General features: G+C 40.3%; 1 protein-coding gene and 2 pseudogenes across 2 annotated transcripts in view; all 3 read left to right on the top strand.

Annotated features, from left to right (window-relative positions):
* Positions 1-16,782, top strand: part of CACNA1I (calcium voltage-gated channel subunit alpha1 I) — a 181,484-nt gene that overhangs the window by 89,204 nt on the left and 75,498 nt on the right. For both annotated transcript variants that reach the window (XM_087934780.1, XM_087934779.1), the window contains exon 9: positions 16,544-16,695. In XM_087934780.1, coding sequence (XP_087790906.1) covers positions 16,544-16,695 — 152 coding nt within the window. The remainder of the gene's footprint in view (positions 1-16,543; positions 16,696-16,782) is intronic.
* Positions 2,567-4,470, top strand: LOC148125635 (uncharacterized; annotated as a pseudogene).
* Positions 4,467-5,234, top strand: LOC148125634 (uncharacterized; annotated as a pseudogene).

The raw sequence follows: 16,782 nt of genomic DNA, 5'->3' as shown, positions 1-16,782 counted from the left end.
CATGACATAAAAGAGAGTGACAGGGTCAGTAATCCCTCAATTTAGCCAGTATTTCTCTCACCCGTTGCAATCTGAAGATTCCTCACCATGATTTTTTTGACTCTGTAACTTCCAATGCATTTGTTTTGAGTTCAGGTCACTTCTTACTGCTTCTGTTACATATGCTGCAATATAGCAGGTTATGTCCTGCCTCATCTCCTCTGCATACTAATGAGTCTGTTTTGAAATCTGCAATATTGGAAAAAAAATATTCACCTCTCTTGTCCTTGTCCTACCTTTAATCAAATTCAGCAAAAGTCTTCCTGTTGTTATCATTTTGCTCTTCTTAGAACCTGCTGGCATGCCTGGTATCTGTTTTACAGCACCTGTTTATATACCTATCTGTTTGTTGTTTAGAACATTTCAAGGCGAGACATAGCCAGTTATTCAGCTCCATGCATTACAAACAATGAACCCACATCTACTAACATCATCACATTTTCAGTTGCAAAGAACTCAGCACAATTAAGCCATTGTCCATAATACTAGTAATCTAAACAAGGACTGGTATTACAAGCATAAGAACCTGGAATTGGCATGGTTACTGTAGTTTGATATTCCTGTGAAATGGCAAGAATATTGTTGTGAATAATTTTGTAGACACTCCTGATAGCCAGACAGTGGAAAGAGAAAATGTAGGGAACAAGCAAGCTGTACCTATGGAGAAATAAAATGAAATAGAACTGAGAACAAAAGTCAGGAGGAACCTTCCATTTCCATGCTTGACAAATAAACTAGCCAGATGTACTGTATGCAGCAGAAAGTAAAGCTGAGGAAGTTATTTCCTGACTGGGATCTACTACTCAGTAGCATCCAAGACAATACATACTCAAGGCAACTAAATTATACATATTCAGATTTCACCCTATCAGCAAAACTAACCATAGTCCCCCCCCATCTCCTTCGCTCCCTGCCTCCCTTCCTCCCTCTCTCTCTTCCTCCCTCCCTCCCCCTCCTCTCTCCATAGTCTGGAATCCACTGTGAATCAGGTAGTATGGGCATTTGCTTTTAAAGAGGGTTTTGATCTATTAGGACGACTGCTTTATATAATAAGCACTAATCTATGCAGCTCAGCCTAAACTAAGTTGATGTTCAGTTCAGAGGAGAGCAATAAAAAAAAGTAGTGTTTTTTTTAAAGAAAGGTCTGACATAAAATAAAGATTAAAGAACATGAAATAGGTAACATTTTAATTGGTGGTGACAAAAGGGAAGTGAGTGTCTGGATAATTACTTGCTAATAAAAAGCTCTCAACACAAGATATACAAGGAAAAAGTTGTCCAGAGGAGGGAGAAGGAAGGAAAGGGACATTTAGACCTGAAAAAGTGTGTGTGTGTGTGTGTGTGTGTGTGTGTGTGTGTGTGTGTGTGTTGTACTCTTCATTCATAACAATGTTTTCAATCTCAGCAATTTTAAGATGTGTGGATTTTAACTTCCAGAATTCCCCACCCAGCTTTAGAGCCCTTTCTAAGCAGAGTCAGCCTATTGCCCCCAACAATCTGGGTCCTCATTTTACCCACCTTGAAAGGATGGAAAACTGAGTCAACCTTGAGCCAGAGAAATTCAATATGCTGAACAATCTGACTGATTGACAATCGGCAGTCGACAGAAGCAGCTGCAGTACTGCATTCTAACTACTATGCCACCATGGCTCAATAATAGTAATAGGCACCACCAGTCATGTTGCTCCTCCTGACAAAAAAAAACCTGGTGAAATCATAGTCCTCTTCTTAAGAACGTGAACTTCTCTCTTTAGCCCAATCCTAGGAAAATATGAAAAGGAAATTGCTTTAGGTTTTCTTGCCCAAGGCCCACAAATGCCACACTTAACAAACATTGTGCCAGACCTAAAACAAGGGGTAACTATACAATTGCACAGTCCTACGTATAAAGAAGGCCTTAATGAAAAATTTCCTGAAGACAAATTCTAGATATAAAAAAGAGAAGACAAGGGAAGGCAATAATATTTGGACTGAAAATTCCAAATAAAATTCATACAATCGGTTTTACTAGTTATTTACCATCTCTTTGAATTCTTGAATTTCAATACATTTTTGGGTTTTATTGAAGAAAGTGTAGTTAGACAGGGACCACCTGTTTCTCTTGATCAGAGTTCTTGGGTACCAAAAATCTAAAGCATTGGTATTCATAACAAAAACAAAGCCACATAATTGTATAATAAATGGAAATAAAACCAGACAGTTACCTACAAATATTTGGAAATGGCCTTTCATGCACAGAGCTCTTAGACTTCGCACCAGGAAGATATAGCTGAAACAATTTCAAAATTGTCAATGACAATTAAGTCTCTTCAGAACCAGAAGGATCATTGGCTACCATTGGCATTACTATAGGTCAGATTCACCAATATTTTATAATAAAACACACCTGCTCATCTGATTATGAAGAAATAGAAATGATCTATTTACTTACTGTGTAGTTACTTTATTGCCATTTCTATAAGAATCTGTGCAAGGATTACATATTGCACACACACACACACAGGAAGGACATAAGAATTTTCCTATCATGGTAGCTGAATTTTGTGTGGCTGCAAAAGTCCAAAAGTAATATATTTTCACTTCATTAATATTATTTTCCTTGCTTTACTCTTTATGATCTTTGATCATATTCAGAGGACTCTTTCCTTCCTTTTATGGACAACTGTCCTTTTGTGTTTGAGGATTGTGGTTTGTGTTTGGGGTGGGTTTTTTGTGTGGGTGTGGATTGTTTTGGGGGGGATTGTTGGAATTGGGTTTATGTTATTTTTTAATATTTTCTTTCTAAGACTAACAATGGAAGCCAACCCTTTGAGAGGCACGCCACTACTATTGTCATCTTAAGTCCTATAACCTTCTCCAAAACAAAAATAGCCTGAAGTTGTGCTGCTGAAACTGGTCATTTTGCTGTTCCCAGTGCTGGGAGGGACATAAATGGGATGGTTTGGGAATATGGATTGCCTACTGCTGTTTTCAGATTAACTATTCCAAACAAACTTTAGTTCTGATTTTAAACTCTCAGTAGTGATTTCAGAAATATTTTCTGGAATCTTTTGTTCCTTTTGGCACTTAGATCATAAAGCAAGTGATGATATACTCTATTTTTGTATCTTTGAAAAAAATGGAGGACCTTTCTTGCCCAATAAAACTGTTTTTCTCAAGCTTTGTGGGCGGCTGTAATTATGAATTTCCATTCTTTAGCTTCTTACCTCTAGTTCCAGCTGATGTTTTGACTTTAATTTATGTATCACATTCACTGACAAGCATGTAGTGGCTTACAACACAGAAAAGAAACAATTTATTTGCCAACGTTTAAGTTGTAATTTAATATAATATGGATGGGGGATTGAATGGTTCTCAAGGAAGGCAGAGGAGGCTGTCCTATTTCATTGGTGTTGGGTAACAGGAGATACAGGAGACAAGGGAGAGACAAGCATGGGGAGTGCGACCTCGGTGTTTAATACCAATCTCATGTTCTGCCCCATTGCATTCACCTCATTTTCCTAGTCAGCAGATCTGTGGTGGCCCTGGCCTTAAACTGCTGCTTTTAAATGTGAGATCAGCCTGCAATAAGGCTAGTCTTATTGCTGATTTAATCCTCGAAGAGAAGGCTGATCTGGCTTATATAACTGAGACCTGGCTGGGCCCAGAGGGAGGCGTTCCTCTTGTAGAAATGTGCCCAGTGGGTTATTGAGCATGGCACCAATCTAGACCTCAGGGCCGGGGAGGAGGTGTGGCTGTTGTTATCAGAGAATCTCTAGTAGCCTCCAGAGGCATTGTTCAGCAAGTCCCCAGCTGTGAGACCCTTTTTCTTAGGTTGGGCTCAAGGGATCAGGTGGGATTACTGCTGCTATACCAGCCTCCCTGATGCGTGGCAGCTTACCTACCTAGGCTCCTGGACCTCGCCGCAGGGTTGGCAGTGGAATTCCCCAGGCTTATAATTATGGGGGATTTCAGCCTCCCTTCTCTAGGGGCAGGGTTGGAGGTAGCCCGAGATTTAATAGAAACCATGACTTCCATCGGCCTGTCCCAGATTATCCAGAGCCTGACTATTAATAGTGGTCACACTTCTGATTTGGTGTTATTGTCGGAGCAGTGTCTATGTGACCTGGAATTGGTAGACCTGTCCTTGGTCCCCTTGTCATGGTCAGATCACAGTCTGGTAGCAATGAGTTTCTCAAAAGCTGCACCCCCTCCCATAGGGAGGCAGGACCTATTAGATTGGTCCACCCCCATCAACTAATGGACCCAGATGAGTTCCAGAAGGAGCTGGGGGTTATAACTGCAGATCTATTATGCAGTCCAGCTGAGCTCTTAGACACTGTTTGGAATAAGAAGGTGACTAAGGTTCTGGATAGGATTGCACCCTTTGACCTCTCCTCACTTGTAGATATCTTTGTGCCCCATGGTATACAGAGGAACTGTGAGGGATGAAACACATGAGGAGATGTCTAGAGCGCCGCTGGTGGAAGACAGGAGATGAACTCAATCAAACATGGGTAAGAGCTGCTACTAAGGCCTACCTTGTGGCGATTCGTGAGGTGAAGTGTAAATAGTTCTCCACACTAATTGCATCTGCAGATAATTGCCCAGCGACTCTCTTTAAGGTGAGCCATCTCCTCCTAGAGAAGGAGGAGATTGAGGTCCACTTGAAGGGGCGCACTGAGGAATTTGCAGATTTTCTGGAAGACAAAATCACTTGACTTCGTTCCCAGTTAGATGCTGGCATGGTTGCTGGTCCAGTGGAAGCTCCTGAGGCAGGTTCTTGCTATGTTATCTGGGAATGGTTTGGCCCTGTTGCTCCTGAGGAAGTGGACAGGATCCTAGGGAGTATGTGTGCAACCACCCATGTTTTAGACCTGTGTCCCTCCTGGCTTGTGAAAGCTTCCCAGAAGGTGACAGGCAGGTAGACTCTGTTGGTGATTAATGCTTCTCTACAGGAGGGGGCAGTGCCCCAGCACTTTAAGGAGGCTGTGGTCCACCCTCTTCTTAAGAAGCCATCGCTGGACTCCACCTGGTTAGATAATTTCTGACCTGTCTCCAATCTTCCCTTTTTGGGGAAGGTTGTTGAGAAGGTGGTCGCGCAGCAGCTCCAGAGATTTGATGATGAAACAGATTATCTCAACCCCTACCAGTCAGGATTCAGGCCTGGATTTGGGACAGAAACGACATTGGTTGCACTTTTGGATGATCTCTGACAGGAGCTGGATGGGGATGGGGCACCCATCCTTGCTCTACTTGACCTCTTAGCGGCTTTTGATACCATTGACCATGGGATTCTCCTGGGATGGCTTCGGGGGATGGGGGTGGGAGGCCTTGTACTGTCTTGGTTCACTTCCTTCCTCTACGGCTGCTCTCAGTCAGTGTTGATAGGAGAGAGATCTAGCCCTCGCCCACTGCTTTATGGGGTTCTGCAGGGCTTGGTATTATCTCTGTTCCTTTTCAACATTTATATGAAGCCACTGGGTGAGATAATCCATCACCATGGACTGAGGTATCACCAATATACAGATGATACTCAGCTGTATGTCTTGGCCTGTGGTGAGTTAAGTGTTGCTGTGTTCCCCTTCTCGCAATGCCTGGAGGCTGTTAGGGGTTGGATGGGGAGCAATGGGTTGAAACTAAACCCTTGCAAGACCGAGTGGCTCTGGGTTTGGGGCTTGTTGGCTCAGGGAAAATTACCACCTTTAGTCTTGGATGGGGTGGCACTACCCCAAACAGACCCTGTGCATAAGCTAGGGGTTTTCCTGGACTGACAACTCCTGTTCGAAGAGCAGGTGGCGGTCATGGCCAGGAGGGCCTTTGTGCAACTGCAGGTTGTGCACCATTTATGTAGGTTGTGCACCTTTTCTGGACCAGCGATTCCTACTCCCAGTCACTCATGCCCTGGTCACTTTCCGTCTTGATTATTGCAATGTGCTCTACATGGGGCTGCCCTTGAAAAGCATCTGGAAGCTCCAGTTGGTGCAAAATGCAGCAGCCAACATGCTTTTGTGCAGACCCCAGTGTGCACATGTGTCACCTCTCCTGCAGGAGCTGCATTGGTTGCCGATTTGCTTCTGGGTGCAATTCAAGGTGCTGGTTGTCACCTTTAAAGCCTTTCATGGCTTGGGTCCAGGTTATCTGAGGGAACATCTCTTGCCGGTCACATCCGCCTGACCCATTAGAGCGAAGAGGCAGGGAATGTTTCAGGTCCCACCCCTGAGGGAGATACACCTGGTGGGACCCAAAAGAAGGGCTTTCTCAGTGGTGGCTCCCATTCTCTGGAAAATCATTCCCCCAGAGATAAGAATGGCCCCCACTCTAGCAGTCTTCTGAAAGGCACTGAAAACCTGGTTTTGCCAGCGGGCCTGGGGAACCCAGAGAGGGATGGAGCCCATCAAATGGCTAGTGTGATCTGATGTCATCGGGGCGGGGGGGGTGGGAGTTTGGTTTTTTTAAAAAAAAAATTCCAAATTTTGTTCTATTGTACTTTACTATTTATTTGGGGTTTTTTTGTTAGTTTTTTATTGTTTTTTATTTTTATTTTTTGTTTTAAATATGGTTTTACATTCTGTAAGCTGCCTCAAGTCGCCATGGGTATATAGGTGGCAATATAAATTAAATAAATAAATAATAATTCAATGCAAATAAGCAATAGTTTTTTTCAACAATACTTCAATTACCCATTTCATGCTTTTCACGCTGCTTCTCTTGAATCATATTCTGTTTGTTCATTTTTCTTTCAATCCTTATCTCTGAGTTTGTTGTTTTCCACTTTCTTTTTCTGGTTTCTTTTGTTTATTCAGTCCTCTGGATATTCTTTTCTTTTTCCTCAGCTCCTTGAGTGGACTCATTTTCTGGTGTGAAAAGGTCATTTAGAAAAAGATAAACATGTACACAATTGGCTAGAAAAACTCGTTGCAAGATGGAATAGAGAGTGAGCAGGAACAAATGACCTTTTCTGTAATGGACAGGGAAGCATGACTTTTAAAACATCACTTCCTCACTATGGTACAGAAAGAACAAAACAGTAGCTACAGAATGTCAGTGGAAGGAAGGAGAACAATCCATTCTTATATTCTAGATGCTACATTCAGTTTCTCAGGGTTACTCACATAATTGTTTGGATGGAATCAGAATGAGTACAGTATCTTTCATTTTTTTTCTTTTTACCAAATTCTGTTGTCATACATTTGTGTGTACAGTTCACACATATAAATAGGTGTACATCTAAGCAGAAAGCAGTATCAAGTATTTGCATTTATGTTGGGACAGTGCTACATTTTTTATTTCTAACTTTGTAATTTAGTTTGTGCTTGCAGTAATTTCTTGATATAGTTTATTATGTTTGCCAAATGGAAGAGAGCAGAGGTTTTCAAACATTTTTAGGTTGTAGAACTGATGGTTTTTTAAAAAATCAGAACACCCCCAATTAAGAATAAAATTATAGAGACAGAAAATTGGTTGAGCTGAAGTGACCTTTATTTCCCTTAATTTCTTAGTCATTTCCAGAACCCTAGGGTTCCATGCAGCGCAATGTGAAAAACTCCCAGGAATTCTCATTAACTTATACAATTACATGTAAAAAAGGCAGCGTGTGGGAGAGGGCTTCAATTGTGTGGTTATGACACCATTTTAAATTTTTTAAAACCCCTTTGTAAACACTGAGTAAGAGAAGCTAGACCATCATTCTTGGTTTTAAAAAGTCAGGAAATATGTTTAAATAAAACCAGAGGTGGTATTCAGCAGGTTCTGACCAGTTCTGGAAAACCCGTAGTGGAAATTTTGAGTAGTTTGGAGAACCGGCAAATACCACCTCTGACTGTCCCCACCCCCATCTATTCTCTGCCTTCCGAGTCCCAGCTGATTGGCTGGGTCTTCTTTTGTTGCCCTGCACAGGAGAACGGAGCTGGAAAGCAGGTTAATGGGATGGGGAGGGAATGAGATTTTGCAGTATCCTTCCCCTGCCATGCCCACCAAGCCATGCCCACAGAACCAGTAGTAAAAAATGTTGAATCCCACCACTGAATAAAACATAGGGTGCTGTGTTATCTGAAAATTAAAAAATTGGCCATAAAAGCTCAGCATATCATTCTATGTTAAATTGAAAGTGGACCTAAGCCTTTATGTCCCCCTCTGGCTGAAAAAAACAAAAAATAGAAAGCATTCTACAAAATAATTGTCCAAATTGAAGACAAAAGTATCACTCCAAGTGATTATAGGCAATTATAATTCCCCAATTAAACTAAAGACAACTTCTTCTTTCCCCATTCACTTTTTCAAAGATCAACATGAAAAGTAAAATGCAAAATATGTTGTAATGTGATATATGTTGTGAAGACTGATGTCAGAATGAAAACTGATATTTATATCCATAAAAATATATATCTCATCGTGAAACTCTTTTCCTGAATCATTTCAGATCAGCCAGAAAAACTACTCACTCTCTCTCTCACACACACACAATGTTATATGTCATAACATTTTGCAAAGAGTAGGTGCACAGCATTATTCTCTGAAAATGAAGAATTCCAAAGCTGCCTCTCCTGACTGTTCTGGTCCTTTGAAAGATCTTAAAACACAAAGCTAAAATAGAATCACAGAATTGTTTAGAATAGGTAGTTCTGGTTTTAATAAGGAAATTTTAGTTTAGCTAAAAGTAAGAGGTAACATATTCACTCTCTGGGGCACATTGTTTGGAGTGTTTCTAGATGCAACTGCCTTTCAGGATACATATTTAATAAAACAGTGAAATATCCACTGTGTACAAGGAAATATATACCAGTTACAGGTTAAATCTGAAAGGTCCTATATGTTTCATCATTTTTGAGTCTATCATGGATGCATGCCACAAGCCATCCTACAATATTGCTACTGTAGTAAAACTGGGAAATCACACTACCATTTCAGAGTTAATGTTATGAAATAGAATATAACTTTATTATGGTCATAGACCAACAATAGACATCACTATTTACAATATATATATATATATATAATTTTTTTTTCTAAGGTTCTCGCGGGTATTTGTATGTGGATCTTTGGTTGTTCGGGTTTTCTCCCGCGTAAGATTCGAAGTATCTAGGCAACATTTCGATGAAGTCTCATTCATCATCTTCAGGCTTCTGTCTTCGGCTCTTGCTTCTCAGAGTGATGTGAGATTGCAGCTGCTTCTTCCTTTTAACTGCTAGTGGGGGTGGGACTTGATTGGGTGGGGGCTTGGCTGTGTTCTGATTGGGTGGGGGTGTGTTCTCATTGGTAGGGGTTTGGCTGTGTTCTGAACAGAAGCCTGAAGATGATGAATGAGACTTCATCGAAACGTTGCCTAGATACTTGAATCTTACGTGGGAGAAAACCCGAACAACCAAAGATCCATATATATATATATATATATATATATATATATATATATATATATATATATATATATATATATATATATATATATATATATATATATATTATACTGACACATTGTAATACATTAATAGTGGATAATAACATCCCTGTTAAGAAAATGTGTGTGTTGTGGCCCACCGGCAGCTGACGGAGCTGGCAGCAGAGTTGGACAGTAGTGAGGAGGTTGGGGAGGAACCTGAGCTGGGCCTGGAGGCTGAGGAAGATCCAGAGGAGGGTGCTGCATCAAAGGCAGAGATGGGGCCAGGGCAAGCTGGCAGTCAGCAGCTGCCTTCAGGTTAAGACTGCATTGATGCGGGGGAGCTTATAGAACTGGTTCCCAGCCTGTGCATGCACAGAGCTAGCAGAAGACAAGAACAATTGAGAACGCAGGGTCTACTTAGGAGTAAGGCCACACCTCAGAAATGATTGGGCCCTCCCATAGGACATTAAAGAAGAGTGAACAGGACATGAAACAGGAAGCAATTTTTCAGGAAGCAATTACCATATTTTCCGGACAATAGAGCGCATCAGAATATAAGCCGCACCCACTAAATTTTAAAAGAAAAAAATATTTTTACATATATCAGCCACACCAGACTATAAGTCGCAGATATATACGTTGTGAAATGAGATATTTTCACAGAAAGATTTCGTAAATGTTTATTTACATGCCTTAATTGTTTCCAAACGGTGCCTGTAACACGGCAGTAAAATGGCTGAACGAACAAAACAGAAAAGTCATTAATGTTTTTATTCATCCTCCTCCTGTGCACTGAAACCACTGAAGTCATCTTCTTCAGTGTCGGAATTGAAGAGCCTCAGAACATCTCCATCACACACCTTTTCAGTCTCTGTTGGTGTCACTCTCAATGTCACTTTCATCTCGAGGCACAGTTGCCGATGAAGTTGTGCTGTTCTCTCCACGCAGCATTCCAGCCTTTCAAAACCCCTTGGTGATCGTGGATTCTTTCACACTGCTCCACGCTGTTAGGATCCACTGGCAGACCACAGAAAAGAATGCTCTTCGCATGCGGCCAGTTTTTGTGAATGATTTTTCACCGCTGGTCATCCAAGCCTCCCACTCACCTCGAAGTGCCAGCTTTAAATGCACGATTCACACTGATGTCTAGTGGCTGCAAAAACTTAGTTGTACCTCCAGGAATCACAGCTGGAATTGAGTTGTTCTCTTGATGGCTGCTTTCACAGAATCTGTTATATGGGCCCTCATACTGTCCAAAACAAGCAATGATTTTTTCCAGTGAAAAAATCCTTCTGGGCACTTACTGTAGCACTCCATCAGCCATTAGGCTTTCTATCATCCACCCTTTTTTGTTAACTTTAATGACTATGCCTTTCAGGAGTTTTTCTTTTGGCATAGTCATCCGCTTAAAAATCACCATCAGTGGAAGCTTCTGTCCGGATGCGGTGCAGCTCAAAACACACGTGAAATGCGTTCTCTCGTGGCCAGTTGTTTTCACCATAATGGATGATGCTCCTGTCTTGTTAACAGTTCTAGTTAGAGGCAGGTCAAACGTTAAAAGTACTTCATCTATATTTATGATGTTGTCTGGTCTGATGGAATTCTTAGCTAGTTTTGTTTCAATAAATTTGTGGAAGTTTGCAACTTTTTCCTTGTAGTCAGAAGGGAGTTGCTGACAGACAGTTGTCTGCACCCTGATGGACAGATCTTTTCGTCTCATAAATCTACAATACCATGACGGTCCACTTTTAAAATCTTCAATACCCATTTCACTGGTGATTGTTTTAGCTTTCAGACGGATCTGCACAGTGGTACACGTCAGCCGTCTGCTCTCTGTGTGTTCACCCTGTCCACAAGAACATTTTCAAGTTTAGGCCATCTGCTTTTATGACCTCTGAAAGCCTTTGTTGTCCTGTGGCATTGAATCAGTTCTTCACGCTGCCGTCTCCAACGTCTCACCATTGATTCATTAACGCCAAGCTTATGTGCAGCAGCTCTGTTTCCTTCCTGGATAGACAGATCGATTGCTTTCAACTTAAAAGCTGCATCATATGCTTTTCTTCGTGTACTTTCCATGATGAGGGTGTGAAAAATATTTTGCGTTCATGCGTGTCGTGCTGCTTGCGTTGAGCGCACCAAAAACTACTGGTAGTGTCTTCTTCTTTGCATTGACCTCTTGCGTCTGTCACGTTTTTGCGCCCCCTGATGGCAGTTAGCGAAGAAAAATCTATAGATAAGCTGCACTGTTGTACAAGTAGCAGCTTATAGTCCAGAAAATACAGTAGTTCATTTGGTTGGTTCAAGCTTTTCAAAATTCTGTTTGACTCTGTGTCAAGTTTGGTCTCACCCTGCTTCTGACAATTACTTCTCGGGCCGCATTCCAAGTGTGATAAGGTGGGGGTTTATAAACATTCTCCTGGAAGACTGTTTGTGAAGCCTGTCTGGCTGTGAATGAACGTAATTCACAGCTGTGGAAATAAAAGAGGTTGTGCCGGGATTAAGATTGTGCTTTATGCTTTCTAAGGAAGCCTAGGTCAGAACAACATGTTCTCGAACAGTTAGGGACAGTCCCTGGTTTATGTGAGTAGAGAGCCAATAAGTATGTGAGTAAATATCATTTTCCAAAAATTGTTAGAGATCTCTCCAAAACTTGGAACAAGTTGACAGCTATAATTCTGTAACCATTTTTTTTCTGGTAGACATCGCAACAACACAGAATTTTGCCACTGCATGCATAATAGCTGGGTTTGAGTCCTGGAGGAGAAAGCCTACATAAAAATTGTCTGCCCTCCCTGGCAATCTCTCTAATAAGGAGGGAATATACATTGACCTATAAACTCTGCATAACTCACCATACAATAAAACATGTGAGATATCTTTGACTTCTCCTTTACCACATATGCATACTTGTTTTGCTATTGGTATTTTCTTATAACTGCCCTGAAGGTGTGCTGAGGAGAGAATATTAAATCTGGCTCTGAAGAAAGCTATTTGTTTTGGGAAGCTCAGATCATTTAGATATCTTGCCAATTCCCACACTCCCTGTTTGATTCTGTCCCTAGTGTGAAGAGGCAACCTATTTAGTTCTTCTTGAAACTCCATGTCCTTCATTCTATTGATTACTACTTGCTTTGCTTGATCAAAGCCTAGGGACATTAAGAATACCGGTGAGAGTCCATAGGAGCCCAGCTTATGGTCTATCACCTGTTTCCAGGGGAAGGGGTAGTTATCAGTCAGCGTAGCGAGGTCAGTCCCTCTGGAAAGAAATGCATTTTTAGCCAATGAATGATCATTATCTTCTAGGCTCTTACCTAGAGTTAATGTTATGAGTTTAATTGTTTTTGCTTTTTAAGTTTGGCAACTGCATGCAACTTTGGACAGATGTTCAGGAATGCTTGTTTTCAATAACATTTATGTAATGTACAAGCCATGAACCTCAATATTAGGGCTACAGTGGTTACTTTAAGTTCAGGAGAGATTGTGTTGGACAAGTATGATGATTTAAAAATAAACATGGTGTCTTGCAGCTCCCCAGTTGAAAAATAGGGGAATAAATTTGCTTTCTGTAGTTACTTTATATCCCCTCCCCAGATAAGGCAAACAAGATTCTACTGATTTATAAACACTAACTCTGTAATTAGTGGAAATCATGGTCATCCCAAAATTAATGTAAAGGAATATATGAAAAAATTGAAATATTAAGGAAAAAAATAACTTCAGAAAAATGAGTTGGGGATTAGGGAAATACTGAGAGGAACTGGTAAGCCAAAGCAGTCTTTTCCTAACTGTTGCCCTTCATAATTACTCAACTAGATTTCCAGTTGAGACACTTGAAGAGGAATGTTGTCTCTGTGATCACAGGGAGGTAAAAAGGAAGCACTTCATGCTAGGAATTTCTCACTGCTATCAAAAATGGCTGGTTTTAAAGAAATAATAATAATAATAATGCAGAAAGCTTTATACTTTGCCTATTTCTTAAAAGTAAATTGTATTATTGCAGTGTACATTCCTAAGCTTCAGTCCTATGAATGCTCATGTTGGAGCAAGCCACACTGAAACTGACTTAAGAGCTTGAGTGGTTGTGTGTCTGTGTGTGTTCCATATTGCTAGAGAAACATGGAGCAGAAGGAAATTGAGTCAATCATCCCCACTCTCCTCTAATTCTGTTTTTGATTTTGTATTTTGGGGAATTGGAAATTGCAATCACATCTCCGGCATGGGAAAGTGTGCCATTTCCTTATGTACACCCTTTTTGCCATATTAGTATAATATTCAAATTAGTGTAATTATAATTACTATAATTCAAATTAGTATAATGTCACTGATTGCTATTCTACAGTGAAATGTGGAATTGAAATAGGAAACCATGGAGAAAATAAATGCTTTTGGGCAGCAGTTGTCAAAATCACTTGATGAAATAAAGGGGTGTTATAGTGAACAAAACATTCAGGAACTGGGTTTGGTGATGCTGAGAAAAAGATTGGAGGGCAGGTAGCTAGGGAACTGATCCTTCTGTTCATTCAACTAAGTAGAAGTGCACTTTCCTATTTCAATGAGTGCATGTTATTCAATTTCCTGGATGGCTTTGAAGTAGCTTTTCCCAAATTGGTATCCACCAAATGTAATTTCCATGATTTTAACCATGATCTTTATGATCTAATAAGTCTAATGCATATTTCATTATCACAGTGAATGAGAATAATAGGAATTATAATCTCAAACATCTGGACTAGGAAAGGATAGTGTAAAAATCGTGATCCTGATCCTAATTTTTTATGTATCCAAGTTTAATAATTTTATTCACCAGCTTTAAGTAAGAAACATGGAAAGACTAATAATTATTCTGGGCAGAACACTTCTAGTTCTGAAAGCTACTTCACACGTTTGATGAAATGAGCTGCAGCTCATGAAAACTTATGCCTTATAATAAAATGTGTTAGCGCTAAATGTGCTATCAGACACTCTGGTTCTTTCATTTCTGGTTTCTATACTGTTGTAATCCCAATCTATATAATTCACATATAAACTAGAAACAACATGAGTGACACAAATTCAGTAAAGCATAGAATTTTGCTATAGATTTCATACAATATTATAGGTATATTATATCTTCATTATCATCGCCATCATCCCTTTCATCTATAAGTTCAAGGTGATATACATACCACTTCTTTTCCAAATTTATTACAAGGTTAGCAATGAGAGAATGACTACCTAACATTCATCCAGTAAATCTTGATGAAAAAAGACATTTAACAACTATGTTACACTGGTTATCATGCTGTAGTTCACAAATAAAACAAATTCCCATTGGATAAAACAACTTCCAATGGACCCTACATTATCGCTTTCTAAAATACTGTATTTATGTGGACTAAGTATGAGGGCTTGGTACCTTCCAGATTAGGTTAAATATCAGAAAGCCCTATCATGCCGTGTAACACAAGCCACATTTTCTTTTGTTTCCTCAGCTGAATTTTGCACTCACTTTCTGGGTTAACACTCTTTCTTTTCCCGTTGGTACATTTTAACAGTTCATGGCTTACTGCTGCCTAATTCATGCATGTTGATATTCTTTCTAGTAATTTGTTAGACCACCTGAGCAAGTACAGGTAGTCTTCAATTTATAATCACAATTGAGCCCAAAATTTATGTTGCTAAGTGAGAAATTTGTTGAGTGAATTTTACCCCATGTTACGAGTTTCTTGCCACATTTGTTAAGTGAAATTGTTAAGTTAGTTAAGTGAATCTGGCTTCTCCATTGACTTTTCTTGTCAGAAGGTTGAAAAAGGAGATCACATTACTCTGCAACCTTCATAAATATGAACCAGTTGTCAAACATCCAATTATAAATCACATGACCACAGGACTGCTACAATGCTCATAAGTGTGAAAAATGGTGTTAAATCACTTTTTTCAGTGCTGTTGTAACCTTGAATGGTCACTAAATGAACTGTTGTAAGTCAAGGACTACCTGTAATGAGGAATTATTATGATAATAGGGCCAATTATGTTGCTAGTAGATAAATGCCAGTAGAAAGAATGCAGAAAATCAGAGTGGAAATAATATAAGATGAAGTGAGTCCTTCTATCTTCCCAAAATGGGAAAGCATAAACCTGATGCTTTCCATGTGTTTTAAGAATTGCAATTCTATCATCATGAACTTTTTTAGCCATACTAACATAAAAAAAAGATCCAGTGATTATAAATGTACTTCAAATTATATTGCTGCAAAACAGTGTCGTGGAATTTGCACAAGCAATGACCATATCATAAAGTAACAATGGAAATATTTTGAGTTATATCATGAAATCATCATAAATGATAACTGCACCAACATCTACTTCAAAATTAGAGGAACTTCCACAGTCCTCAGCCTTCAAGTAGTAAGGAGTTAAATCATTTTTTTAAAAAATGAATAAATTTCCAAATTAATAGACACTGCAGTGCTGGAGTGAAAGACCACACAAATTAGAAAGGAGATTAATTAAAAAGGGGAAGAAAGGAGGGGAAAATATCAGTATTCATTAAATGTTGGAGAGATGCAGGGGTGGGCTGCTGGGGGTTCACAGGGGTGTGGGAGAGCCCCTACTAAGTTTCTGTGCAGTTCGGAGAACCCCCAAATCCCACTCCTGGCTGGGCTCCCCACCCCATCCCATCCCACACTTCCTAGGAATCCCTATGCGGTCCATTTTGGATGCAGGTAAGTGCACAGCATGCGGGGAGAGGAAAAAAAGTTTGGGAAGGCCGGAAATCGGCCTGTTTCCAGCTTCCAGAGAGCCTCTGGAGCCCACGGAGGCCATTTTCACCTTCCTGGAGGCTCAAGGAAAGCCTCTGGAGCCTGGGGAAGGCAAAAATGCCCCCCTTCTGCCGTGGTGCAGGAGGCCGACTAGGTCAAACCCACCATGGCCACGCCCACTAAGCAACTGAGCAGAGAATCCTTTGCTAAAATTTTTGAAGCCCATCCCTGGAGAGATGGTAGCCTTAGAGATTTACATTCATTGTACACTTGGGGGAAGATATTTGAAAGGCCCCAAATGCCCCTTTTTAAATGCAGGTGCTCCCATTTCCTGTATCCCATGCAGAAAAATATGTGACATTCCCTAAATGCATTTGATGTCTTGGCTTCTTTCTTTTGCCTATAGCCAGAGGAGCTGACAAATATTTTGGAAATTTGCAATGTTGTGTTTACCAGCATGTTTGCCCTGGAGATGATTTTGAAACTTGCCGCCTTTGGTCTCTTTGATTACCTTCGCAACCCATACAACATTTTTGACAGTATCATTGTCATCATCAGGTAATGACAATTCAAATCTCTATTGAATCAATAATGAAATGTTGCATAACAGCAGTGGATGAAATTAGCTAGCTTCTTGTCATCCAA

The sequence above is a fragment of the Pseudonaja textilis genome, chromosome 5, assembly GCF_049901715.1.
Source record: "Pseudonaja textilis isolate UNSWEBS1 chromosome 5, rPseTex1.2, whole genome shotgun sequence".
Taxonomy (NCBI): domain Eukaryota; kingdom Metazoa; phylum Chordata; class Lepidosauria; order Squamata; family Elapidae; genus Pseudonaja; species Pseudonaja textilis.
This window is presented reverse-complemented; position numbering and strand designations above follow the sequence as displayed.